General features: G+C 52.9%; 2 protein-coding genes across 5 annotated transcripts in view; one reads left to right on the top strand and one right to left on the bottom strand.

Moving 5' to 3' along the window:
- Positions 1–572: 572 nt before the first annotated feature.
- Positions 573–20,634, bottom strand: CCDC157 (coiled-coil domain containing 157). 4 transcript variants are annotated; one of them, XM_033233214.1, is made up of 12 exons: positions 20,502–20,634; positions 15,059–15,210; positions 10,978–11,236; positions 9,229–9,400; positions 7,903–8,524; positions 7,133–7,210; positions 6,596–6,786; positions 5,130–5,297; positions 4,794–4,968; positions 3,256–3,461; positions 2,595–2,683; positions 573–2,509 (listed from the first exon to the last, which is right to left on the bottom strand). In XM_033233214.1, exons 3-12 carry the CDS (start codon positions 11,223–11,225, stop codon positions 2,245–2,247), a joined length of 2,214 nt encoding a protein of 737 aa, XP_033089105.1. In that variant the 5' UTR covers positions 11,226–11,236; positions 15,059–15,210; positions 20,502–20,634; the 3' UTR covers positions 573–2,244. The 4 variants fall into 4 exon arrangements, with proteins under 4 accessions (XP_033089105.1, XP_033089104.1, XP_033089106.1 ...); XM_033233213.1 differs by lacking the exon at positions 20,502–20,634 and adding an exon at positions 20,292–20,421; XM_033233215.1 differs by lacking the exon at positions 20,502–20,634 and adding an exon at positions 20,292–20,421 and having other exon boundaries at positions 3,256–3,440.
- SF3A1 (splicing factor 3a subunit 1) overlaps positions 20,482–26,540 on the top strand; it is a 22,954-nt gene continuing 16,895 nt past the window's right edge. The window contains exons 1-2 of the mRNA XM_033233212.1: positions 20,482–20,694; positions 24,090–24,211. Coding sequence (XP_033089103.1) covers positions 20,632–20,694; positions 24,090–24,211 — 185 coding nt within the window. The 5' untranslated portion in view covers positions 20,482–20,631. The remainder of the gene's footprint in view (positions 20,695–24,089; positions 24,212–26,540) is intronic.

The raw sequence follows: 26,540 nt of genomic DNA, 5'->3' as shown, positions 1-26,540 counted from the left end.
CCACTGCCACCCGCCATGAACATGCCTTGCATTAATATAATCTCTGGGCCGGGCGCGGTGGCTCAAGCCTGTAATCCCAGCACTTTGGGAGGCCAAGACGGGCAGATCACAAGGTCAGGAGATCGAGACCATCCTGGCAAACACGGTGAAACCCCATCTCTACTAAAAAAAAAAAAAAAAAAATACAAAAAACTAGCCGGGCGAGGTGGCGAGCGCCTATAGTCCCAGCTACTTGGGAGGCTGAGACAGGAGAATGGCATGAACCCGAAAGGCGGAGCTTGCAGTGAGCTGAGATCCAGCCACTGCACTCCAGTTTGGGCGACAGAGCGAGACTCCGTCTCAAAAAAAAAAAAAAAAAAAATCTCTGGAACTGTGACTCAGAGGGATTTTATTTATTTATTTTATTTTTTGAGATGGAGTTTCGCTCCTGTTGCCAAGGCTAGAGTGCAGTGACACGATCTCGGCTCACTGCAACCTCCACCTCCCGGGTTCAAGCGATTCTCCTGCCTCAGCCTCCCAAGTAGCTGGGATTACAGGCATGTGCCACCATGCCCAGCTAATTTTGTATTTTTAGTAGGGATGGGGTTTCTCCATGTTGGTCAGGCTGGTCTCCAACTCTCGACCTCAGGTGATCCACCTGCCTCGGCCTCCGAAAGTGCCGGGTAATATTACAGACATGAGCCACTGCACCCAGCTTCTTGGAGGGATTTTACGCCCATGGTAGGGTTGTCTTATGGCAAGCTGACCTGAAGATAGGGAAAGTATTTGAGTGAGCCTTGCCCTAACCACATGAGCCTATTCAAAGTAGTTTTCTGCTGGTAGAAGAGGAGGAAGTCAGGAATTTGAAGCATGTGGGGGATTCAGTGCATGAGAAATCCTCTGTTGCTGACTTGAAGATGGAGGGAGGGAGCCCCATGATAAGGAAAGTGGGCAGCCTCTAGGAGCTGAGAGAGGACCTGGCTTACAGCCAGCCAGCGAGGACATGGGGACCTCAGTCCCATGGCTGCAAGGATCAGAATTCTGCCAAGTGGAGCTCGGAAGCCAGTTCTTCTCCAGAACCGGCAGAAGGAACGCAATCTGGTAGATGCCTCAATTTCAGCCCTCTGGGACCCCGAGCAAAAAAACCCAGCCACACAGAACCTGGACTTGTGACCTCTAGAACTGGGAGCTAATGAATACATGGCTGCGGAGTTGGTGAGGTCCTGCCCCTGGACTTGGGCACAGGCCTCCTGGCTCAGGGTGCTGAGGGCTGGTGCTCCCCTGAGAGGGGTGTGCCTGGGGCACCCCAGCCTCCCTCAGGATCTCCCGGGCCCCTCAGAAGCAGGAAGTTGGGCTGACCAAGGCTGTGGTAGCTCAGCCATATACATGGCCCCTCTTGACCCTTCTCTCTGAACTGAAGTGTTCTGAGAGCCTCTTCACCAAGGGAAAATGCTTCAGGCATCTGGGAGCGTGTACCCTGAGGCCTCAGCAAGTTTTTGGAGACTCCTTCACAGGTGAAGTGGCTAAGGGCAGGCTGGTGGCTTCGTGAGGAAAACCCCAGGGTCTTGGCCGCATGGCATTCTGGGCTGAAGAGACCCCCAAGGGACAGGGATGGGAAAGCCAGGGCTGGCAGGGTGTCCTCTACTTGGGGGAGGCCTTGTCCTGCCTTCAGTGGCCTCCTGGGGCTATGACCTCCAGGATTTAGAGAAACCTTCATGACGGTCACCATTTCCTAAAGGCAAGGAGTTCCGCAGTGAAAGGAGGCCTGACCTCTTGGGTCCTTAATGTGCCCAGCACAGGTCCAGAACCAGGGTGAGGCTGAAGGTGTTGCTGCCTGCTGCCTGCGTCAGATGTCCTCACCGGCCCTTCCTCTGTCCACTCCCACCTGACCCCCTTCTGAGTCAGTGCAAACCACTGAGCCCAGGTTCACCCCTCGTCCCTTGCTCTGGGGAAAGACGGCCCTTCACCTAGCCCAGGTCCCAAGAGCTTCCTCTGCCCTGGGTGTACTCTCCTATCCCACAGCCTCTGTCGGGAGGGAAGCAGGAAGGCCCCTTTTACTGAGGGCCCATAGTGCCAGGACTCTGCTGACTGACTGAACTGCATGGCTGGGGACTCAGTGGCCCCTGCCCAGGACAGGGAAGGAAGGGCTCTTTCCTTGGCTCAGTCATACTGTGAGGCCAAGACTGCTGTGGGCCAATGGCTGGGGCTTTATTATGGCGGGTGGGCTGCCAGCCACCTGCCATCCACCCTCAGCACTGCCACAGGCTACATGGGCCGCTCCTGGGGCCGGCGTGCAGAGCTGGCCTGTCCCCGGCCAGGTGACAGTCTCTTCCTCAGCCTGACCAAGGCCTTGATGGGGTTCTGGGTGCAGATGTCCAAGTGGGTCACACCCTCCAGCAAGGACTTGCTGGGCTGGGTGCAGGGCTGCCGAGGTGGGGATGCGCAGGGCTGCCCAGGTGGGGATGCGCAGGGCTGGCCCAGCAGGGTCCTGCCCGTCCTGCTGCCAAGAAGGTGCTGTCTCCCCAAGGGCCTGAAGGAAAACCAGATCCAAGATCCCCTGTGAGTGCGGGGGACGCTCCACCCACCTGCCCCACCTCCGGTAAAGCCTCACTCACCCTGGGGATGTGCTCTGAGCCTGGACTGGCTGTGTTGCTCCCTGGGTTCCCTTGCTAGAAGGGGACCAGAGCCGGTCCTGTGGGATCAGCTACCAAAAAAAAAAAAAAAAAAGCCAGTCTTAGAAGGGTTCAGGAGTCCCCTCCCCACTGTACAGAGAGGTGTCGTAGCCAGGGATGGGGAGGGAAGGGCCAGGCGCATATCCAAGCGCCCTTCAACCTAGGGGCGGTGCCTAGGAAGCCTTCCAGGGCCTATTCTCAGCTGCAGAGCCTCGGGCAGGCAGCAATTATGGGGAGGTTTCTTTCTGACATGGCTTCTTTTTTTTTTTTTTTTTTTTTGTAGAACAGGGTCTTACATTGTCCAGGCTGGTCTCAAACTCCTGGGTTCGAGTGATCTGCCTGCCTCTCAAATTGTTGGGATTACAGGCGTGAGCCGCCACGCCCCACCCGACAAGACTTCCTGTTGCACCTGAAGGCATGAATGGCTATAGCCGGGATATGGGACTGGAAGGCACTGGATCCGTAACATCCTCACGCCTTCAGGGAAATGTGAAAAATGTTTCACAAAAGCACAGCCTAAGGCCTCATGTGATGAGGTGGGCTCTCCACAAGTTCCCCGGGCAGAGGCTTCCTCCTGGTCTCCAGGCCGCCCTCTCAGGCTCACCTTGAGGCCACCCTGCTGGGCCACTTCCCGGATTTTGGACAGCATTGATTGGAGCCGCCCGTTCTCCTCCTGTAGGACCTGGATGCGGATGTCGTTGGCCTGCACTTGCCTCTCCATGTGATCTGTGACGTTGCCAGAGTCTGTGGGACATGTTATCTGGGATTCCACGCTGCTGGATCTGCCTCCTGTGCCCAATGGGACAGGACCTTAGAAGGGAGGCACACCAGCTTGGGTGGGTGGCCCGGCAGGCGCAAGGGAGCTGTGTAGTGCACCAGGCCTCCCAGCTCATCTTCCCTCTCCAGAGGCCTTATTCCCCCTTCCCTCTCCCCTCACCTGCTGGGAAGATGACCATAATATTATAAAATTTGAGAGCTGGGTGGGACCTAGAGCTCTCAAAAGACTTAGCAAGGCCGGGCATGGTGGCTCACGCCTGTAATCCCAGCATTTTGGGAGGCCGACGTGGGTGGATCACGAGGTCAAGAGATTGAGACCATCCTGGCCAACATGGTGAAACCCCGTCTCTACTAAAAAATACAAACATTAGCTGGGGCGTGGTGGCAGGCGCCTATAGTCCCAGCTACACAGGAGGCTGAGGCAGGAGAATCACTTGAACCCAGGAGGCGGAGGTTGCAGTGAGCTGAGAATGCGCCACTGCACTCCAGCCTGGCGACAGAGTGAGACTCCATCTCAAAAAACAAAACAAAACAAAACAAAAAGACTTAGCAAATAAGCAGGAGAGGAGAGTGAATCTCTCTGACAAGGCCCCCTGTTTTGGACAGGCTAGAGCCAAAGTGAGCTGTCCAAGGTCACCCAGCCAGCTCAAGCGTGGGAATGGCAAGACTGCTCTTCCCCTGCTTTTGTGATGGATGCTTCCTTCTGGCTCCATGAGCCTGGGGGAGTTGCTGCCCCTTATGGTTCAGTTTCCTGCTTTGTAAAAAGGGGCTATGACCTGCCTCACAGGGTGGTTGAGAAGGGGACAGAAGGGCCTGGATGATGTCTCACGAGCAGCTAACTGCAGATCTTCCTGCCAGCTCTGCAAATGGATTTGCCCCAGCGCTTTAGGGGTCTGGAGAGGCTGGGAAAATCCAGGTCACCTGATATCCAATCCTGTGCCAAGACGGGTACCTAGCACTCCTGTGCCAAGGGGTCCAGTACAGTGGGACTAGTCCCATGGTGTGGTTTGGGGACCCATTCCAAGAACCAAGAAGGGGGACACAGAGAAGTCAAGCAAGAATTAGCATGTGATGTGGTAAAGAGCATGGGCTGTGGGGACAACCAGACCTGTGTCTGGGTTTGGCTGTTGTGACTAGAGGCAGTCACATCACTGTTGGGCTTTCACATCCCTCTCTATGCAGAGTGGATGACGCATGAAGCGCTTGTGTGCTGTGGTGGGTCCACAGGGGCTGCATTGCTGGCCGCCCGGCTTTAACACCCTTGCTGCACGCTAGGGAGCTGCAGTCCCCAGCCTCCTGCCCATGAGCCCTCAACTGCCGGCCCTGAGCCCCAGCATACCCTTGGCACCATCCCCAGTCCCCTACCATGGATCTGGATCTGGGTCTTGGTGGGCTGGTGCAGGTCTGGGAAGGCCACCAGCAGCCGCTCCCGCTCCCTCAGCTCCACCAGCTCCCGTTCTAGCTCCAGGATGGTTAGCCGCAGGTCCGTAGTCGCCTGTTCCAGGCCTTGCTTCTCCCTCTGCAGGCTCTGCAGCAGCTCCTGGGGCAGGGGGAGGCTCAGGCCTGGCTCCTGAGTGAGCCACATGGCACTAAGCACCCCTGGGGCACCATCCTTACCCCCAGACAAGACACGGGACAGGCCTGCAGGCACTCAGTTGGCCAGAGACTTCTCCAGCAAAAAGGAAGACCCCCCACCCTCACCTGCTGGGCCCTGAGCTGGCATTGCCCCTGCTCCCGCTCGCTCTGCAGCTGCTCCTCCACGCGGACCCGCTGGGCCTCAGCCTCATCCAGGCTGCCCCGCAGCTCCTCACGTTCCTGGTCCAGGCTGTCCAGCTGCTTTAGCAGGGCTCGCTGCTTGGCCTGCAGAGACTGAGCAGGAACAGAGACGCAGGGAGGCTGTGAGACCTACAGGGCTAGGCCCAGCCATGTGGAACTAAGGAGGCTACAGCATCTGCTACCCCCTGCTGCTACCCCCCGGGGCGTGTGTCTGTGTCTAGGGAACATTGGTCACACACATGGAAGGGCAGGGGTTGGGGGAAGCTGGCAGCAGGCAGATGCACACCAGACCTGGTCAGGGGTAGGACCCCGGCTTGAAGACCCTGGCCCTTGGAACTCAGTTGGCTGACTCTGGGGGTCTCACCCCCACTTCCTTCCAGTCACACGCAGACCCCACTTGGAGAGGAATTCTGGGAACTAAGTTTTTCTTCTCCTCGGGTCTCCAGTGTCACATAATCCCATGTCACTGAAGCCCACATTTCCTAACACCCACTGAATGGAAAGCAGGAAGAACTAACGCTGGACTGCTCGGAGTCCTGGCTCCATCTCTCACTAGCTATGTAGCCCTGGGCAACTTCCTTAACCTCAATAAGCCTCAGTTTCCTCATTCGTAAAATGGGGGTGACAAGAGTATCTACCTCCTGTTGCTGTAGTGAGGAGTAAGCATCAGAGTCTGTGGCTCCTGAAGCCTGGGTCACAGCAGACACCTGATGCATGGTGGCTGTGACAGTTTACAAGGCAGAGAACAGCACCCACTTGGGGTAGAAAGGCTTCCCCTACCCTGGGCCCATGTCTGACCCTGGGAACTCTCAACTGAACTCCTGGCTCCTTGCTGAGCTTTTGAGGGTGGACCCAGCCAGGATAGCCCCCAGACCTGCCCCTTTCACTGGGCAACAGATCACCTACTCCCTCAACCACATTTCTGAGGACTCCTGTGAGGCCCCATTGCCCAGAGCACAGCTGTGGGCCCTGGCTCACCCTCTGCCCACCCTATCCTTCCACTGGCTGATGGGCTAATTGCCTGTCACGGGCATCCAGCTCAAAGGCCACCTCCTCCTAGAAGCCATTCAGGATTCCCATGGCAGATGTGGCCATCCCTCCCTGCACCCCTTAGCCATCTGGCAGGAGAGTGTGGCACACCTGTTCATCTTTGCTTGTAGGGCACTCCTCCAGAGTGAGGCCTCACTGGGCAGTATCTGTCCCTGGATCACTGTTCCCCCAGTGCCTGGCTCAGGGCAGACTCTCTGTAAAGGTGAGTCAACCCCCACACCTGGAGGTATCTCAGGGAGCAGGTGTCCAATACAGATGAGCCCTGATTCCCTGACAGTGGAGCCCTCTCTCCCTGCAGCCTACATTGCAGGTGCCCAGGCTGGCAAGGGCCCCGGCCTCACCTCCTGGTGGCGGACCATGCTGTCGACACGGGCCTTCTCCTTATCCAGCTCCGTGCTGGCCCAGCAGATCTGCTGGCCAGCGCCCTCCAGCCGACCCACCAGCAGCTGCACCTGCTCCTCCAGCTGCTGCACCTGCCTCTCCGCTGCCGCCCTGCGCTCGCCTTCCTCCTGCAGCTGCTGGGCCTTTGCCTCTGCAGCATTGAGTAGACATGGGATGGTAGGGCAGGGGAGCGCTGTACTACCTCAGACCCAGGATGGGAGCTCATATCCCATCTCCGGGCCTCAGAGTCCTCAGGAACACAATGGGGCTCTAGACCCTGCCTGAGGTGGGTTTGGAAAATAGAAGGTGCTTTCTGGGTAGGAGGCGGCACCCCAGTTTGGTCATCACCCAACAGTGTGGTTGGTCAGGCCCACCCTCCTGTGGCTGGTACCCTTCGTCTTCGCTCTGGATGCTCAGGGAACAGAGATGGACGATGCTCGTCCAGCCACACCCCTGGCTTGAGATGTGGCATCGGGGCCTATGACGGGGTTCCTTACCCATAGCCTGCGTGAACTCCTGCTGCTGTTTCAGTTCTCTCTCCAGGGTGGCCATCTTTGTCTTTAGGTCATTTGTTTCTATGGCAGCCAAGAGAGAGGCCCTTCAGAGGGTCCCATGGAGCTGGCCAGCGGCCTTCATGCCCAGTGTGCCTCATGGAGTGGAGGCAGCCTATTGCCTGCAGAGAGGCCACCTGCGGTCATGGGAGGAGCTCTGGGGAGGTTGGTGGAGGCAGCTGGGCCCTTGTCCACCCTCCTTCTCATGTGCTGGCTGCCATGTGTCTGCACCTCTCTGGGCCTTGATGTCATCCATGGAGGCAACTGTGAGGCTCAAAAAGGGCAAATCCCTCAGGCCTCCCGTCAGTGAGCACTGGCCAACTTCTGATGCCAGGAACTGCGTCTCTAATGGCTTTTGCCAAAACCAGAGAGGCTGCTCTGCTTGGCTGGAAGTGCCAGGGGAATAACTTTCTGGAAGTAGCCCTCAATGACTGACAGTGTAAGTGGATACATACCTCAGCTCCCTCCCTGACTGAGGGATGAGTCTGGGCAAGTGTCCCAGCCCAGCTCCCAGCCCCAGCGGGACTGAGATCACAGTGTCACCACCGGATGAACACACCCTTCCTTGCTGCCCTCCCTTCCCTGCCTCTTGCCTGTGTCCCAGCCTGGGTTCTTCCACACAAACCACTTGCCCTGGAAGTCCTGTCTCACAAACATCCATGCAAAGGCTGTGGCAGAGACCCTGGCACCAGGCGTCTGGCCTCTGGGGCACAGACCTGTGAGCAGCTGCTGTTTGTCGCGCTCCCACTCGGACAGGCACTGCTCATCCTCCTCTGCCTGTCGCCGCCACGCCCCCTGCTCCTGTTTCAGCGCCTGCTCCAGCTTGCCCGCCTGCTTCCTTAGGCCATCCTTCTGCCCCTCGGCCTCCTCCAGCTGGGCCCTGAGGGCCTCCACATGCTTACTGAGGCGCTTCAGGTCTTTCCTCTGCTCTGCTGCCCAGCGGCCCACTGTGGCAGCCGGCAGTGGCCTGAGCCCCATGCTGTCCTGTACCAGTTGCTGGAACTGGCCTAAGGATGAGGGCAAGTTCTGGCTCTGACACAGGCTGATGACCGCCTTGCCCACCTTCTGCAGGTTTCCCTGGACGCTGGCGCATGCGTCACAGGGCACCAGGGCCGTCTCAATGGTCTGGGAGTAGACACTCCTGGTGTTCTTGGTGGTCGTGGCTGGGAACTGCAGGGAGGCTCTGACAGGGATGCTCTCTGGCTCTTGGCAGGTCTGGGGCAAGCCTGGCACTGGGGAGGAGGGCTTGATGAACTTGGCAGGCAGACATTCAGGGCTCCTGGCTGGATCGCCCTTGGTGGGCTTGGAGGTGGGAGTCTCTCTTTGGTTTGCCCCTTTCTGTGTTCAGAAAAAGACAAGGGAAAGCAGGTGAGGGAGAAAGTAGAGAGGGAGGTGACTGGTTCTCTGGGGGTGTTCTGTGACAGTGTGACAGCCTTGTCTGACACGCAGACCCTCAGATGTTCTCTGACACTGACGTGAATAAGAGAGAACTTTCTCCCTCTTTTACTCTGACTCAAGTTACCACACCCAGGTCTCCTCTCTGTGGCCCACACCCCGAGCTCCAGGCTTGATGTGATTGTACGCATGGTGTTGGGTGATGGTGACATCACAGCTGCTGGTTACTGGGCTCTCGATTAGTGGACGTGCCTGCTCTTATGTCACCATAACCACTCTCAGTTTTAGTTTCCTCCCCATCACGGTGACAGTGGTCCTTCCCCAGCGGGTGGTTGTGTGGATTATGGGATAGCCCATAACAAACGGGGCTCATGTGATCTCCATTGTACAGATGAAGAAACTGAGGTTCAGAGTAGGCAAGATTTTTCCAAAGTCCCACAGGGGTGTCAGAGCCAGGGAGCAAGGCATGACCCCCAAGGCCTGTGTTCTTAACCGCCACACTGTGTGGGGCTTGACTGGGAGGGCGGTGGGAGCCAGTGAAGGCTGTGGTGCACACACTGGTAGGTAGGCTAGGAAGCCAGAGCTGGGGCGAGCTGTGAAGGCCACCACAGTGGGCCTTCAGTGGGGAGACAGAGGCTGGGACCCACCTGGGGGAGTGGCTGCTGGTGGAGCGTGCCTAGCTTCAGCAGACTATCCCAGAAGCGCCGCACCGTGAGCCCCACGGACATGCAGGGCCCCGTAGCCCGTGCGGGGGGCATCTTCTGCTCGGAGCCAAGGTTCTCCAAGTAGCTCATGCAGCTTTGAAGCAGCAGCAGGAGCCTGCGGGCAGAGATGCTAGGTTGCTGGGGCTCAGGCTGGTGCCAACACACCCTCAGACCATACAACTGCAGCTCTGGCTCTGGGGAACTGGCCCAGACATCAAGGGCTTGGAGAGTCTCAGAATATGCTCTGCTGGGCCAGCTTCAAACCTAACCCAGGGGCTACTTCCTCCAGGAAGCCCTCCCTGGCCACAACCTCAGCTTGGGAGCCTCTTCTGCATCTCCTGGGTGGCACTTCTGCCTGGCTCTTCTCCACTGGACCAGGGAGCTCTGTGAAGCCAGGCCTGGCCTGCCTCAGTTGTATCCTGAGTCCTTGAAAAGTTCTGGGTGAACGGCTGCCTTACATTCAGTGGCCCAGAGCCTCCACCTGACAGATGACAGAGCTGAGACCCAGAAAGGGGAAGAGCCTGCCCACAGCCACAGGTTGATGTGCCGGGCGTAGCAGTGGGTACCTGTAATCCCAGCTACTTGGGAGGCTGAAGCAGGAGAATCTCTTGAACCCGGGAGGTAGAGGTTGCAGTGAGCTGAGATCACACCACTGCACTCCAAGAAGAGCGAAACTCCGGGAAAAAAAAAAAAGGCATGCACCAACACACCCAGCTAATTTAAAAAATATTTTTGTACAGATGGGGTCTCTTTATGTTGCCTAGGCTGGTCTTGAACTCTCAAATGATTCTCCCATTAACCTCCCAAAATGCTGGGATTACAAGTGTCGGCCACTGTGCCCGGCACACCATGTTAACTTTATTTTTATTTTCACTTTTTTTTTTTTGAGGAACAGTCTTACTCCATTACCAAGGCTGGAGTGCATTGGCGTGATCTTGGCTCACTGCAACCTCTGCCTCCCAGATTTAAGTGATTCTCATGCCTCAGCCTCCTGAGTAGCTGGAAATACAGGAGCGCACCACCACACCCAGCTAATTTTTGTATTTTTAGTAGAGACACGGTTTCACTATGTTGGCCAGGCTGGTCTTGAACTCCTGACCTCAAGTAATGACCCGCTGTGGCCTCCCAAAGTGCTGATTACAGGCATGAGCCATTGTGCCCGGTCAACCATGTTAACTTTAATGATAGCTTAGAAGTGATGGGGCTGCAGGAGAATCCACGAGGCTCTTCCCAGCGGGTCAGGATTTGGAAAAACACATCCCGTGTCTGGCCTTGTGATATGCAGAGGGAACAGCACAACCCACAGGACAACAGGAAAGAGAGGCTGGGATGGAAACTCTCAGAAGCAACTATGGGGTCCCCGACACAGAAACCCTGAGGAGGCAGCTGGGAGCAGCTGAGAGACCGTGGTCACAGATGTGGTGCCACAGAGACCGATGGAGTGGAAATCAACTGCCTGAGGTGGACAGGTTAGGAGAGCCTAACACAGGATAGCACAGCACACAACACAAGACAAACGATAAAAGGTAAGACCACTTTGAAAGTCCTGAGCTGATGTGGCCCCGACGGGTACTCAATGGTGACTGTTGTTCCAACATCACCCCCGCCTCTGGAGGGGCTTCTGTAGCTGCCACTGGTTTCAGGGGCAGGTGCCGGCATCCTGAGGTGACCAGGCTTGGTCAAGGCCCTCACCTGTCGATGACCAGCTCCAGCAGCACAGCATGGGACAGCTGCGTGAACTCGGGGTCACCCGGAACATGGTCATAGTGCTCCAGCAGGGACACCATGTCGAGGTCACAGGCCATGCGGTCAGGGAACTTCCAGGAGGGGAAGTGCACAGGCCCGGTGCGGGAGAAGACGTCTACGATGGCACCCTGCAGGTCGGTGAGGTCTGTGCGCAGGCTGTCCATGCAGGCCTGGCTGCCCAGCAGGTGCGCCATCCTCACAGCTCCTGGGGTGAGCACAGAAGAGCCCTGTCAGCCAAAGTCACGTGGCTGCTGCTGGAGGAAACTCCCTGAAACCCTCATCTGCCCAGGGGCTACTAGGCCAGAAGTTCACCCCAGACCCTGGGGAGAAGTCTGTTTCCCGGCCCCAGGTGACAAGGCCTTTTGGACCTGGTTCTGGGTGGCCTCACCAGCCTCTCAGTCCCGCTACCCTGAGCACATACTGCAGAGTCCATCACTCCACAAGTCCTTCCTAAGGACTTACATATGTCGGGTCCCCTGCTCAAGGCTGGGTGGATACAGCTATGAACAAGAACATGCCTCTCATCGTTTCCTCCCAGAGTGAACCCTTGAACAGGGCACACACAACTGAGAGTTACAGCTACAGCGTGATGGGAAGCGTGATGGGAAGTGTTGGGCCCACCAGGCCACTGTCATATCCTGCCTAAACCACTGCAGCAGGTTCTAGCTGGGTCACAGGGCAGGCCTCCAGAGATTTCAGTTCCAGAGATTTGGACCAAACTCTACTGGACCATGTCATGCTGGCCACAATGCCTTGGTACTCCCTGTGGCCTATGGAAGAAAAGCCACCTCTGGACACATCCCTCACCTCGCCTCTCTCTAGTCCCCTCCCCTCTACCTCATAGTCTTCCCTCCTACCACCATGAGCTACCAGTAGCAGCTCATGCACACAAGGCACTTGTTTCTAAATCCTCACCCATCTGTCCTCTCTGTCAGAATCATGCTCCCCTGTCCAATTCCCATCACATGGCTAACTCCTCTCATCCTTCAGGGTTCCTGGATATCACCTCCTCCAAGAAGGCTTCCCTAAGCACCCTCCATGCTGGCTTAGATACTCCCTCTGGGCTTCCCCCATCTCAGCTCTGACTGCTGTCTGCCGGAACGGCCTTCCCTCCAAGCCATCTTAGCCCCTGTGGTGTCCCCAGTGTGGCCAGCTGGGGACCTGGCCCATTGTAGATGCTCACTGGCAAATAATGACTGAGTGATTGAATAGGGAAAAGAAAAAGAATCGCAAAGAAAATTTAAAATGCACTTGACTTCTAAAGTGCAAGAGAGGAAAATGTGAAAACTTGCATTGAGACCTATTGTCGTTACTCTGGTGACAGGGAACCTGTTTATATATGTATGTCTTTGGTTTTTTTTTTTTTTTTTTTGAGATGGCATCTAGCACTGTCACCCAGGCTGGAGTACAGTGGCGTGATCTGAGCTCACTGCAGTCTCTGCCTCCTGGGTTCAAGCGATTATCCTGCCTCAACCTCCTGAGTAGCTGGGATTACACGTGCCTGCCACCATGCCTGGCTAATTTTTGTAGTTTGAGTAGAGACAGGGTTTCTTCATGTTGGCCAGGATGTTCTTCTGACCTCAAGTGATTCACCCACCTTGGCCTCCAAAAGTGCTGGGATTACAGGCGTGAGCCACCACACTCAATCCCATTATATATATATTTAAAACAATTTTTGTTTTTACTGATGCATAATAGATGTCCATAGTTTCAAGGTACATAGTTTCAGGATTATTTAATACATATATAATTTGTAAAGATCAAATCAGTGTACTTTGAATATCCATCACCTTAAATTTGTCTTTTCTTTTTTCCTTTTGTTTTGTTTTTTGAGGCATGGCCTCTGTCACCCAGGCTGGAGTGTAGTGGCGCCCTCACAGCTCACTGTAGTTTCAACCTCCTGGACTTAAGTGATTCTCCTGCCTCAGCCTGCCAAGTAGCTGGGACTACAGGTATGTGCCACGATACCTAGCTAATTATTTATTATTTTTGTGGGGTAACATCTTGAGCTGGCAATTTAAAAAATTTTTTGTAAAGATGGGATCTCACTGTGTTGCCCAGGCTGGTCTCAAACTCCTGGGTTCAAGTAGTCCTCTCTGAAAGGCTTGGCCTCTCAAAGTGCTGGGGTTATAGGTGAGAACCACCACACCCAGCCTTTTTTTTATGCTAAGAAATATTTGAGGCCAGGCACAATGGCTCACATCTGTAATCCCAGCACTTTGGGAGGCCGAGGCGGATCACCTGAAGTCAGGAGTTCAAGCCTGGCCAACATGGTGAAACCCCATCTCTACAAAAATACAAAAATTAGCTGGGCATGATGGCGGGTACCTGTAATCCCAGATACTTGGGAGGATGAGACAGGAGAACTGCTTGAACCCAGAGGTGGAGGCTGCAGTGAGCCGAGATTGCGCCATTGCCCTCCTGCCTGGGTGACAGGGCGAGACTCTGTCTTACAAAAAAAAAAAAAAAAAAAGAGAAACATTCTATTTATTTTCTTTTAGCTATTTTGAAATGTACAATAGATCAGTGTAAACTAACCACCCTACTGATCTATTGAACACCAGGACTGCTATTACGTTTTTATGCAGAGAATCCTAGTCCTGCCCCTTCCTGGCCTCAGGGAAGTCACTGAGGCCCAGTTATAAGATGGGGACATTGTCTCCAAGCAGGCTAGGTTGTTGTGAAGGCGTTAAAGGGATCATGAGTAAGGCGCTTGGTCCAATGCAAGGCACCAGTAAAAGTTCTCAACCAATATTAACTATTATTATTATGAATAATATTATTAGCAGTAACCACAGCGAAGCCCATTCTTGTCTTGTGTGGGTGCCTGGCTCCCGTTCTTCCCCAGTTCCCCTGTGGCCCACACAGAATGCTTTTGGTCCATCTTCTGCCACCTGTGGACATCTGAGGTGGTGATCTGAACATTCTGTGACCCTTGACTCAGAAAGTGGAGAAGCAAGACACTGCCCTGGTCCCTCCTGTGGCTTGTCACCCTCCAGCAGGGCTGGGGTGTGAGTTGGCAGCTTGTTTCAGATCCAGCGTTCTGCTGGGAGTCAGGCAGCTATGCGGATGCTCAGCTCCAGCCCCTCTCCACCTGCCAGCAGGGCCCCCTTGTCCTTGGTGAATTTCTCAGTAGCAGGAAGTACCTCCTCGCACTAACACCTCCCTGAAGCAGGGGCTGCTTGGGCAGCATTTAGGCCATGGCTCCTTCTGCCTCCAGCAAGTCCAGGCCTGGCTGAAAAATTGTTCTCCCAAACCTAACCTCCCCACCAACCTCCCTCATCTCAGAAAACAACACCCCACTGAGTGCACCTGGCTTGGCCCTAGCCTAGGCATTTCCTGAGTTCCCTCTTTCCTACACCCAGTGCTGCTGATCCTACATCCAGACCACACTGGAAACCCAGCATTTCTCTCCATCGACACTGCTCCGGGTCCCCATCATCTCCCGAGACACTGCCAGAGCTTCCCTGAGGGATCAGCCACTTCCCTTCTGCCCTGTACCACCTGGTCCCTCTTGGTTGTACATGGCAACCAGAGTGATTGTTTAATAAGGCAAGCTACCCCTGCTTGGAGCCTTTTCCTCTCTTTCTACAGCACCAAGACTGGAATGCTTCCTGGGGCTCCTGCCCTGTGTGGCCTGCCCCAGCTTCAGTGTCTCCCCACCCAGAATGCGCCCCTCCCCAAACTTCTTCTAGATAAGACACCTCCCTCAGGCCCCCCCGCCAAACATCCTCTCCTCAGGAAAACTCCCCAGGGCCCCAGGTCGGGCGAGGTTCCCTGTCACACATTCTCAGAGCATCCTGTTCTTTTTCTTCCCAGCACACACCACCGCCAGAATGGAATCATTATTTGCGAAGTTATTTGTGGTTGGCAGCCTGTCTCCCTGTGAGCGTGTGGTATGACCTGGTCACCTGGGCTGAGAGGACTAAGGGCCAGCCTGTGCCCACAGGTGCTGGGAAGCTCAGAGGCACTCAGGGGAAGGGTGTTGGACTCTTCAACCTCCCAGAGGACGGGGGCCTCTCCTTACCTCTGTGCAGGTGCCTGCCCGTGGAGCTGGAGTGACTGAGTGTCTAGTTCTCAGATGAGCCTGTGGGCTCCAGGGCTCTGGGTCAGAGGCTCATCCAGGTGCCCGGCTTCCTGTCTCCAGTGCAGGGTTGGCCCTGAGTAGCTCTTCAGACCCTGGGAACGGATGACAGTGACAGTGAGTGAAAGCACAGTCAGGCAGGGCTTCCTGGGAGCAGGGTGGAAGGCTATCTAGGAAGAAGAAGGTGTTCCAGGCTGGAGGAAGGAGGTGAGAGAAGGGGCAGGTGGGCTGCCTGCCTCCAGCCTGAGCAGAGGGCACTCTTCAGTAGTGCTGGTTTGACTGAAGAACTACCGTGTGCCACCTCCCTGAATCTGCCTCATTTCTACAGAGGAGGAAACTGAGGCTCTGAAAAGTTAGGGAGCTTGCCAGAGGTCTCTCAGGGAGCTGAGATTCTGAGTCCACCATCTCTGCTCTGTCCTCAGGCCATGCTACTTCTAGAGCAGCAGTGTCTAAAAGAAATATAATACAAGCCACACACAGAATTTTAGGTTTTTCTACTAGCCACTGACGGGGTACAGGAAATGCTACCCCAAGATATGGCACCTTAGAAATGCAAAAAACTGCAGAAGCAGGAAGGCCACTCTCATCTTCCCCTCATCCTTCTTCTCTGAAGCAGGCCGCCAGAAAGGTCAGTCTGTGACCTCTCCCCTCCTTCTCCCCTGAAGACCCTCATGTGAGAGGTGTCCTGCCCTATACCCAGATGGGGAGGAATGTCACACAGGAACACCAAGAAGAATCTGAGCAAACAGGCCTTGCTAAATCCACGCCCTCCCTCATTTATTACTATTAGATCATACTTTTTTTTTTTTTTTTGAGATGGAGTCTTGCTCTGTCACCCAGGCTGGAGTGCAGTGGCACAATCTCAGCTCACCACAACCTCCGCCTCTTGGGTTCAAGCAATTCTGCTGTCTCAGCCTCCTGAACAACTGAGACTACAGGTGCACACCACTATGCCTGGCTAATTTTTGTACTATTATTATTATTTTGAGACAGAGTCTCGCTCTGTCGGCCAGGCTGGAGTGCAGTGGCATGATCTCGGCTCACTGCAACCTCTGCCTCCTGGGCTCAAGCAGTGCTCCTGCCTCAGCCTTCCAAGTAGCTGGGATTACAGGGGTGCGCCACCACACCTGGCTAAATTTTGTACTTCTAGTAGAGATGGGGTTTCACCATGTTGGCCAGGTTGGTCTTGAACTCCTGACCTCGTAATCCACCCACCTAGGCCTCCTAAAGTGCTGGGATTAGGCATGAGCCACCGTGCCCAGCCTTTTATTATTTTTTTTTATTTTTAATTTTATTATTTTTTTGAAACAGAGTCTCGCTCTGTTGCCCAGGCTGGAGTGCAGTGGCATGATCTTGGCTCACCACAACCTCTACCTCCTGGGTTCAAGTGATTCTCCTGCCTCAGCCTCCTGAGTAGCTGGTACTACAGGCACGTGCCACCACAGCTGGCGAATTTTTGTATTTTTAGTAGAGATGGGGTTTCACTACGTTGGCCAGGCTAGTCTCAAACTCCTGACCTCGTGATCCGCCTGCCTCGGCCTCCCAAAATGCTGGGATTATAGGTGTGAGCCACCGCACCCGGCCACTTTTTGTATTTTTAGTAGAGATGGTGTTTCACCATATTGGTCAGGCTGGTCTCCAACTCCTGACCTCAGGTGATCCACCCTCCTTGGCCTCCCAAAGTGCTGTGCTTACAGGTGTGAGCTACCGTGCCCCTCCAGATCATACCTTTTGGTCCACCAATCATAATTCTGCACACTGTCCATAAAAACACAGATCTCCTTGTTTCTTTGGGTTTTCATTTCTGAAGGTTTCCATGTCAGGGAAAACTTTTATAAAATACATTTGTATGCTTTTCTCTTGTTAATTTGTTTTTAAATTTTTATTTCATTTATTTATTTTTTAGAGACAGGGTCTCACTCTGTCGCTCAAGTTGGAGTACAGTGGTGCTATCATAGCTCACTGTAACCTCGAACTCCTGGGCTCAAGTGATCCTCCCACCTCAGCCTCCTGAGTAGGTAGGACTACAGGTGACAGAGACTTGCTATGTTGCCCAGACTGGTCCTGGCCTCTTGGCCTCAAGTGATCCTCTGGCTTTGTCCTCTCAAAATGCTGGGATTATAGGTGTGAGCCACTTTGATCTGTCTTTTATTAAACTTGCAATGAGTGAGGAAAAGATATTACTTTTTCTCCCCTACACATTAAAAAGAGTAAAAAAAAAAGTCAATTAATTTTAATAGCATATTTTATTTCACTCAATATACCCAAAACATTACCATTTCAACATACCAATATAAAATTATTAAGGAGATTTTTTACATTTTTATGGTATTAAGTCTCAAAATCTAATGCCTGTTTGACAACACATGGCCATTTGAACCAGAAACCATTTCAAATGTTCAAAAGTCATATTGGCTGGTAGGTACTGTACTGGATGGTGCAGAGGGTCAGATGCTGTGTGTGCATTCAGTATATGAGGACTGAGTATCTGTTCCATGCCAGGCACTACGGTAAGACCAGGAACACAGCAGGGCACAAGGAGCCCTGTCCTCCAGGAACTACCAACGATATCTGAGGGTCTCTGCAAGGGGTAAGCTTGTGTGTGCCAGTTTCACCCATGGGATATCACCCAAGTGATACGTGTCTGCCCCATGACCTTCACAATACACATGCCCACATCCCACACTCCTGTTGTCTTGGCAACTGCCCCTCATGAACTACTGCTGCCCAAGAGATTTTATGTCTCCAAGGAGGGAGGCAGAAACAAAGGCAAAATAACACATGGAAGTATTCTGGGTTTCCTTCCTGAAAAGAGCATGAAGGAAATAAAGCAATCAAGAAGCCCCAACCTGGGAGGAAGTGTATTCAGGTGCGAAGCACCTGGAATTCATAAGCGTGCTTGCGAAGGCACCAGGAAACACTGATCTGTTCACCTTCAAATAACTACAGCTGCCCTACGGGGCAATTTTGGATATCAACTCCCACTAGATCCTGGTTCAGATAAGCAGCAGCAAATGCCCAAGTTTCAGGAAAATCCAAGATGACCTTATGTTGCTTCTTCTGAAAATTGAGGTCATGCAGATACAAGCATGGTTGAAGTACTTACGTGCGGCCGGGCGCGGTGGCTCACGCCTGTAATCCCAGCACTCTGGGAGGCCGAGACGGGTGGATCATGAGGTCAGGAGATGGAGACCATCCTGGCTAACACAGTGAAACCCCATCTCTACTAAAAAATACAAAAAATTAGCCGGGCGAGGTGGCAGGCGCCTGTAGTCCCAGCTACTCGGGAGGCTGAGGCAGGAGAATGGCGGGAACCCAGGAGGCGGAGCTTGCAGTGAGCCGAGATTGTGCCACTGCACTCCAGCACTCCAGCCTGGGTGACAGAGCAAGACTCCGTCTCAAAAAAAAAAAAAAAGTACTTACGTGCATATCAAGTGAGAAAGCACTTGACATGAGCTCTCTCTGTAATTCCTCGGTCTTGAGTGGAACCCTCAGTCTGAGGCTGCCAGCCCTGCACTGTACCCAGGAACACATAGGTGACTGCACTAATTGAGCCCTTAGGAAGGAGCAGCAGCTATCTCTGCCTCTCCTCAATTTCCTGGGGCTCAAGGCGGACTTTTGACTCCCAGAGAAGAGCAGGAGCCTTTCCTACACTTCCGTTCAACATTCCAGCGCCTTCTCTGAGAACTAGTACCCTAACCTATTGGTAAAAATGATGCCTACTTCCCAGCCACGGTGACTGCTGAGATTCAAAGTCACCACCACGAAAACATGGGAAACTCTAAAACCAGCTTTGTGGCAGACGTCAGTCTCAAACATGAGATTGTTAATTGCCTGGATCCCTGGGGACGTTGAAGGGACTGAGGACAAAAGAATATCTAACTGCACTAGTAGAGGAATAAGACTGGCTTGAGCTTGCATTCCCACTCTACCACCTCCAAACTTCACTGTCCTCATTTGTAAATAGGGTGCTATAAGGAATAAATGACGTAATACATGAAGTGTTGGGCACAGGATCCGGCTCACAGTAAATGACCAATACATCCTAGCTATCATTTTTCTACATTAATAACAACCATGACACACAGCTACGATGTGTGCGGGGGAGGGGGAAGACTTGAGAGAGCAACCTTTCCTATCACTCCCTCATTTCACAGGTGAGGAAACTGAAGTCCAGGCACAGGTTCCCAGCCAGCTCCGGGCTTTCCAGAGTTGAGGAGGGGAGGAAGGAGAGAGGGGGTGAATCTCATGAGAGGGAGAGAAAGCCGGCAGGATTCGAGGTAGGCCTCTGGGGAGCGAGCTGCATAGCTTGCAGGGGCGCACCTGTGAGAGTGAGGGGTGAAGCCTAAAGCAGCAGCCCTGCGTGATGGTTCATGCGTGTAATCCCAGCACTTTGGGAGGCCAGGTGGGAGGATTGCTTGACTCCAGCAGTTTGAGACCAGCCTGGGCAACATAGGGAGACGTCCTCCCACGTCCCTACAAAAAAATTTTAAAACTGGCTGGGCGCGGTGGCTCACGCCTGTGACCCTAACACTTTGGGAAGCCGAGGCGGGAGAATCATTTGAGGTCAGGAGTTCGAGACCAGCCTGGCCAACATGGTGAAACCCCGTCTCTATAAAACACACACACACAAACAGCCGGATGTGGTGGGCGCCTGTAGTCCCAGCCACTCGGGAGGCTGAGGCAAGACAATTGCTTGAACTCAGTGATTGAACTCGGGAGGCGGAGGTTCCAGTGAGCCAAGATCGCGCCACTACACTCCAGCCTGGGTGACAGAACAAGACCTTGTCTCAGAAAAAAACAAAAAAGAAAGAAAAAGCAGCAGCCTTGATTTGAGAGGGAGGCCCCAGTGGGGCTTGAGATCGGGACTACGGAAGGCAGGGGGTGGAAGCAAGAAAAGGCAGGCCTATGGGAAAAGGGAATTAAGGGCGTAGGATTTGGAAGAGCAGCTTGGAGGATGTGGGCCTGAAATGAAAGGGGGGACTAAGGGACTAGGGAAGCGGGGCTCTGAGGCGGCGAGCCTGAGGGCACAGGGGCTCTCCGAAATGAGAGGCCAATGGGAGGGAGCTGGGCTCTTGGAAGGCAGTGTCGAAAGGAGCGAGGCACTGGCCTGTGGAGTAAAGGAGGCGCGAGCTGAGTGCGGCGGGGGTCCGGCGGATGACGTAGAACATCTCACCTGTCCTCGGCGTCTCGGTTTCAGCCTCCGTATCTGATCGGCTCCGGGAACTGTCCCCGGCGCGCCTGCGGCTCCCGGGATCCCCGGAAACCCCTAGCCAGGCGATCAAACCGCTGCCTTGACAACGGCGTCGGACGCCGCGGTGCCCGAGGGGAGGAGCAGGAAGTGCGCCACGGCGAGGGGGCGGTCCCGGAAGTGCGTCAGTCTTACCTTCGCGGCCACAAGTCTCTCGGCCGCCGCCATTTTGTGAGCTCGTCGTACTATTCGAGCGGGGAGGCCGTCTTGAGGCGGCACCCCTCACCGACACCGAGGCGGACTGGCAGCCCTCAGCGTCGCAGTCATGCCGGCCGGACCCGTGCAGGCGGTGCCCCCGCCGCCGCCCGTGGCCACCGAGCCCAAACAGGTACCTCTCCCCCGCCCCTCAACCTGCAGCCGGAGCGTGGGCCTGGGCGCTCCTTACTTGAGCGGGAATAAGCGGCCGCTATGAAGGGCTTGGAGGGACTGCAAGTCCCAGGAGGCTGCTCGCTTCCCGCGCTATGGTGGTGATTCTGGTAAAGAAACCAGCCGCCCTGAACGGGGTTCTCAAATTGGTCCGCGGAGCGGCCGCGTCGGCACGAGCCGGGAGCTTAGAAATGTGGAGTCTCCGCCCTAGACCTTTTAAATAGGGATCTTACATTTGAACAAAATCCTAAGGTGATTGATTTGTAAGTGTGAGAGGCGCTGATCCAGCCCATCCTGTGATCTGTGGCAGTTGGGGCCACCGGCCCCAGCCTTTCCCCGGTAATGCCCAGTTTCCCAGCCTGGGCGGTACATCTTTGGATGTTAATTCTCAGCATCTATTTCAGTGTCTGCCCCAAGCCAGACACCGTACTACGCTCCCACGTTACTGGAATGAATGGGGCACGGGGAGCTCACAGGCTAACGAGAAGACAGATGTACGAGAATGCTCACCAAATGTTTATTGTTCCGATGGCCGTCAATGATAGTGTCAGCCCGCCCTTAATAAACCTCTCGAGTCTCAAATGTGTATAAACCATTGTAGTACGGTGTGATATGCCTTGTGGTAGAAGTTTCAGGTACAAATCTAATCAACATTGCGTGCTGGAGTAGAAGGGATATTAAGGTAGGGAAGCCCACGGGAGTGAGAGGTAAATTTCTTTTAGAAGAAGGAATAGGAGTTTGCCAGGTAGGTGACTAGGGAAGGGAAATAACATCGTTTATTCATCCAGCAAATATTTATTGAGCATATATGCTGATCATTGCTTTGGGTTCGGAATAAGGGCGACATGACTGAAGAAGCCATGCCTTTTCCACAGATATTTAAGTACCTGTGTGTCCCTGGCATTTTCCCAGGCGTTGGGAGAAAATAAGGTAATGGCCAGATAATATGCACAAAGACACTGAGGTAAGAATCAAACGGTGTCTCTGATCAAGAGTAAATGGGCCGGGCGCGGTGGCTCAAGCCTGTAATCCTGGCACTTTGGGAGGCCGAGACGGGCGGATCACAAGGTCAGGAGATCGAGACCACCCTGGCTAATACGGTGAAACCCCGTCTCTACTAAAGAATACAAAAAACTAGCCGGGCGAGGAGGCGGGCGCCTGTAGTCCCAGCTACTTGGGAGGCGGAGGCAGGAGAATGGCGTAAACCTGGGAGGCGGAGCTTGCAGTGAGCTGAGATCCGGCCACCGCACTCCAGCCTGGGCGACAGAGCCAGACTCCGTCTCAAAAAAAAAAAAAAAAGAGTAAATGAACAAGTGTTGAAGCATAGACTTAGGAGCGTGGTGGCAGGAGAGGCGATTCTTATTTAGGATTTGAACTTTTCCTTGTAGACAGTGGGAAGAAAAGGGAGGGTTTTAAGCCAAATAGTGACATTTGTGTTTCAGAAATTCAGGTAGGCAGGCATGTGGAGAGTCACTAGGAGGAGGGGAGGCCAGTCACGCTATTCCAAGGGGCCGAAGGCCTGGCCTAGATTAGGGCAGAAGGGTGGGCAGGCGCCAGAGTGGTGCGTTAGCATTCTGGTTCTGCCAGTTGGACATTAAGCTCTCCATCTTTCAGTTTTGTCATCTGTAATGTGGAGATATTAAGAGTACTTGGCCGGCCCAGTGGCTCACGCCTGTAATTCCAGCACTTTGGGAGGCCGAGGCAGACAGATCACTTGAGGTCAGGAGTTTGAGACCAGCCTGGCCAACATGGTAAAACCCTGTCTCTACTAAAAGTAAAAAATTAGCCAGGTGTGGTGGTGCATGTTTGTAATCCCCACTATTCGGGAGAGAATTGCTTGAACCTGGGAAGCGGAGGTTGCAGTGAGCCAAGATCATGCCACTGCACTCCAGCCTGGGTGACAGCAAGAGACAGTCTCAAAAAAAAAAAAAAAAGAGTAGTTAATATATTTAGAGTGCTTGGGAAAAATACCTGGAATCTACTCAGTGCTTGATAAAAGTTTTTTTTTTAAGAGACCAGGTGTTGTTCTGTCACCCAGGCTGGAATGCAGTGGTGCAGTCATAGCTTACTGAAGCCTTGAATTCCTGGGCTCAAGCAATCCTCCTACCTCAGCCTCCTGACTCACCGGGATTATAGGTGCAAGCCATTGTGCCCAACTTGATAAATGTTATTATCATTGAGTGTGGAAGCTGAGGAAGAGAGAGGAGCCCCAACTTTCTGGCGTAGATGACTGAGTAGCTATTCCTGAGGAAAGAGGTTAGAGATGAAAGTGCCCAGTAGTTAGCTGGACCCGAAGCTGTTCAGTACACAAGAGTGTTCTGGGACATCAGTTTGGGCCAGATTGTATAGAGGTGGAAGGGGAAGTGGAGGACACTGTCAAAACTGAGAACCAAGAACAGTATTAGACGGCGGGAGCGGGGATCTCCAACTTCACAGAGCAGGAGGTGAAATAGGCCAGGAAGGAAACTTGGATGGAATGGTGAGCAAGATGGGAAGACAGGTAAGAATGGGGTCTAGGAGTTGAGAGTTTTCGTGGAGGAGTGGTCATCATTCATGACCAGATAATGGCTGCGGGCAGTGGTTTTTGACTTTGTTGAGAGCACTTAAAATGAATGGGGACCAAATGGGAGGCAGGGAAGTAGGATTAGCAAACTGAAGAGAACTCAGGATGTTTAGCTGCCAGAGGATGGGGTGGGAGAAGGCAGCGGCAGAAAGGAACATGGAGGCAGAGGAGAAACTTCATTTTTCTAAGATAAGAGACTTGACCCTATGTTTACTAAAGGGAAGAAGCTGCTGGAGAAAAAACATTGGTACTTATGGCATAGTTAATGCTGAGCATTCCAGTGGAATTTCACAAAACACTTGAGCATCGAATGTTGGTTGACAGTGGAGTAGAGGCAAAGAGAGAGGGCGTTCAGGGCAGAAGAATTTGTCCGCAAATAGTTTCCCATTTCTTTGTTCAGCAAACAATCATTAAAAATTACATGCCAAGCCCATCGCTGGGTGCGTGGAGTCCAGACATGGCCTGGATTCTGGAACATGGTTTCTCAGAATGTAGTCGGAGTCCCTGCATCTGAATCACCTGGGCATTTGGTAAAAATGCAGATTCCTGGTGTCACTGAGACAGTCCAACTAGAGAGGAGCCAGGGAAGCTGCTGTTTTCCCTGGGTCCCCAGGAGCAGCCCCCGCAGGTGCAGTGAACTTAAGAGAACTGCTTTTCTGAAGCAGAGGGTTCTAACCTGAGCGAAGTCTGTGAGTGAAAGTCTACTCTGAATGATATCCTAGAGGAGTGTGATAGTGGAGAACCTGCTCTGAAGCAGGAACTTTAAAACCTTATTTCTTTTCCTGTTTTCACAGCCCACAGAAGAAGAAGCATCTTCAAAGGAGGATTCTGCACCCTCTAAGCCGGTTGTGGGGATTATTTACCCTCCTCCAGAGGTCAGAAATATTGTTGACAAGACTGCCAGCTTTGTGGCCAGGTAACAGCTACCTGGGTGGGTCAGAGGTGGGTTTCAGCATGAAGAGATTTCAGCACTGAATGAGCACAAAGGTTTTTAAAGAGATACTGTTGGCTTGGGCCTTTTAGTTCATAAAAAACCATAGCATGGCACTGGGGTAGGCAATAGGTAGCACGGGTGTCCCTGACACAGCATAGCAATAGCCAAAGTGAGAATCACACTTAGTCCCGTAGTCACCAGGAGCCTCTGCTTCCAAAACTGGACTGAGGAAATGCCCAGAAAGCTGCTTCGTCACAGATGGTGTGTGTCTGTACCTGAGCTGCTGGCCTGAGGAAAATAAAAAGGAGAGTTTATTATTCTCATTGTACAAACACCACATTCCAAGAGCCTCAAATGACTCCTCTGCAAAATGGAACAAAATGCCATCTCAGAGTTGTTGTGAGGGAGGAGCGAGGTCATGTGGCTGCATGCAGTTCAGTTCCACGCAGGTGCTAGCTGTCTCCTCAGATGGAATGGGAATTGCTCCAAGTTCCTCCCATGTCTCCCCATAGTTCCGTGCAGGTGCTAGTCATCTCCTCAGATGGAATGGGAATTGCTCAGAGTTCCTCCTGTCTCTCCCCGCTATACTTACCCTCACATCCTTAGATGGAATTTTTTTGATGGCCCCTTGACTCCAAAAGTCAATACATCCTCTAGAGTATTTAAGGTATTCCTTTGGCAGCCCTCAGGCCATGTCCAGCCTACAGATGTTTTGTTTGTCCTCACAGTAAGTTTTTCAAAACTCAATTTGTTGCTAGCATTTAAAAATGAGGAGGCCAGGTGCTGTGGCTCTTGCCTGTAATCCTAGCACTTTGGGAGCCCAAAGTGGGACGATAACTTGAGCTCAGGAGTTTGAGACCAGCCTGGGCAACATAGCGAGACCCCGTCTACAAAAAATAAAAAGTTATCTGGCTGTGGTGGTGTGAGCCTGTGGTCCCAGCTACTCAGGAGGCTGAGGCAAGAGGATCAATTGGGCCCAGAGGGTTGAGACTATAGTGAGCTATGCACTCCATCCTGGGTGACAGTGAGACCCTGTCTGAAACCAAAACAAATAAAAATGAGATTTCACAATCAGTCTGCATTTCTGGACAGCTCCTTCGTATGTGGAAGCATGCTCCAGGGATCACGTCACTCCCCTGAGGCAGTGTCTCAGTCAGTATACATCATTTAACGGATGTTCCTTCCTTTCCCAACCTAATAAAATTAAAGATTACTTCGGTTAGACTGTTTTTTTTTTTTTTTTAAATGACACGGAGTCTCACTCTGTTGCCAGGCTGGAGTGCGGTGGTGCAATCTCAACTCACTGCAACCTCCGCCTCTTGGGTTCAAGTGATTCTCCTGCCTCAGCCTCCTGAGTAGTTGGGACAACAGGCGTGCACCACCACGCCTGGGTAATTTTTGTATTTTTGGTAGAGATGTGGTTTCACCATGTTGGCCAGGCTGGTCTCAATCTCTTGACTACATGATCCCCCGACCTGGGCCTCCCAAAGTGCTGGGATTACAGGCATGAGCCATGGCGCCAGCCTACTTTTGTTAGATTTTCATTGCGTCAGCTCTGCAGATTCATCTCATTACATTTCAAGGGCTTTGATTACCCTGAGTATTAGGTTGAAAGCTGCTCTGTGCTTGATTGAACATTATGATGATGATTGGGTCATGTCAGATTTAGACAGTGTTTGTTGTGTTTAAGATAAATGTTTAATGACTCTTAGCCGTGTCCATGCTTCCCCTTTTCCCCTGATATTTTAAAAACAGAATATACAAAAAAGGGGAGTTGGGTGAAGAATCACCATATTCTCATTACCAGAATAGTGTCTACCAGCTGTTTTCACTTTTTTCTGTTTCCTTCTGTCCTTGGCATCCTTTTTGATCCTTGTAATATTAGCAAAGATACTTTCACATTCAACTCTGTGTTGTAAGCATTTTTCCATTGTGCTCCATGGTCTTCGTAATGCCCTGTGGTCCTTTATTAAGAGGATGTATCATGTAGAGGTGAAATACTTCCCTTGACTTGGCCACCATTTCTGTATTTTCCTTAGAGGAGGAGATTTCCAACATTTCTTTTTTAGAGACAGAGTCTCGATCTGACATGCAGGCTGGAGTGCAGTGGCACGATTTTAGCTCACTGCAACCTCGAACTCCTGGGCTCAAGTTATCCTCCCACCTCAGCTTCCTGAGTAGCTAGGACTACAGGTGCCTGCTACTACACCTAGCTAATTTTTTTTTTTTTTTAGTTTTTTTGTAAAGATGGGGTCTTTCTATGTGGCTCAGGTTGGTCGTGAACGCCTGGCCTCAAGTGATCCTCATGTTT

The sequence above is a fragment of the Trachypithecus francoisi genome, unplaced genomic scaffold (genome assembly GCF_009764315.1).
Source record: "Trachypithecus francoisi isolate TF-2019V2 unplaced genomic scaffold, Tfra_2.0 Lachesis_group14, whole genome shotgun sequence".
Lineage (NCBI taxonomy): Eukaryota > Metazoa > Chordata > Mammalia > Primates > Cercopithecidae > Trachypithecus > Trachypithecus francoisi.
Note: the sequence above shows the minus strand (reverse complement) of the source record. Positions and strands in the feature narration are given on the sequence as shown.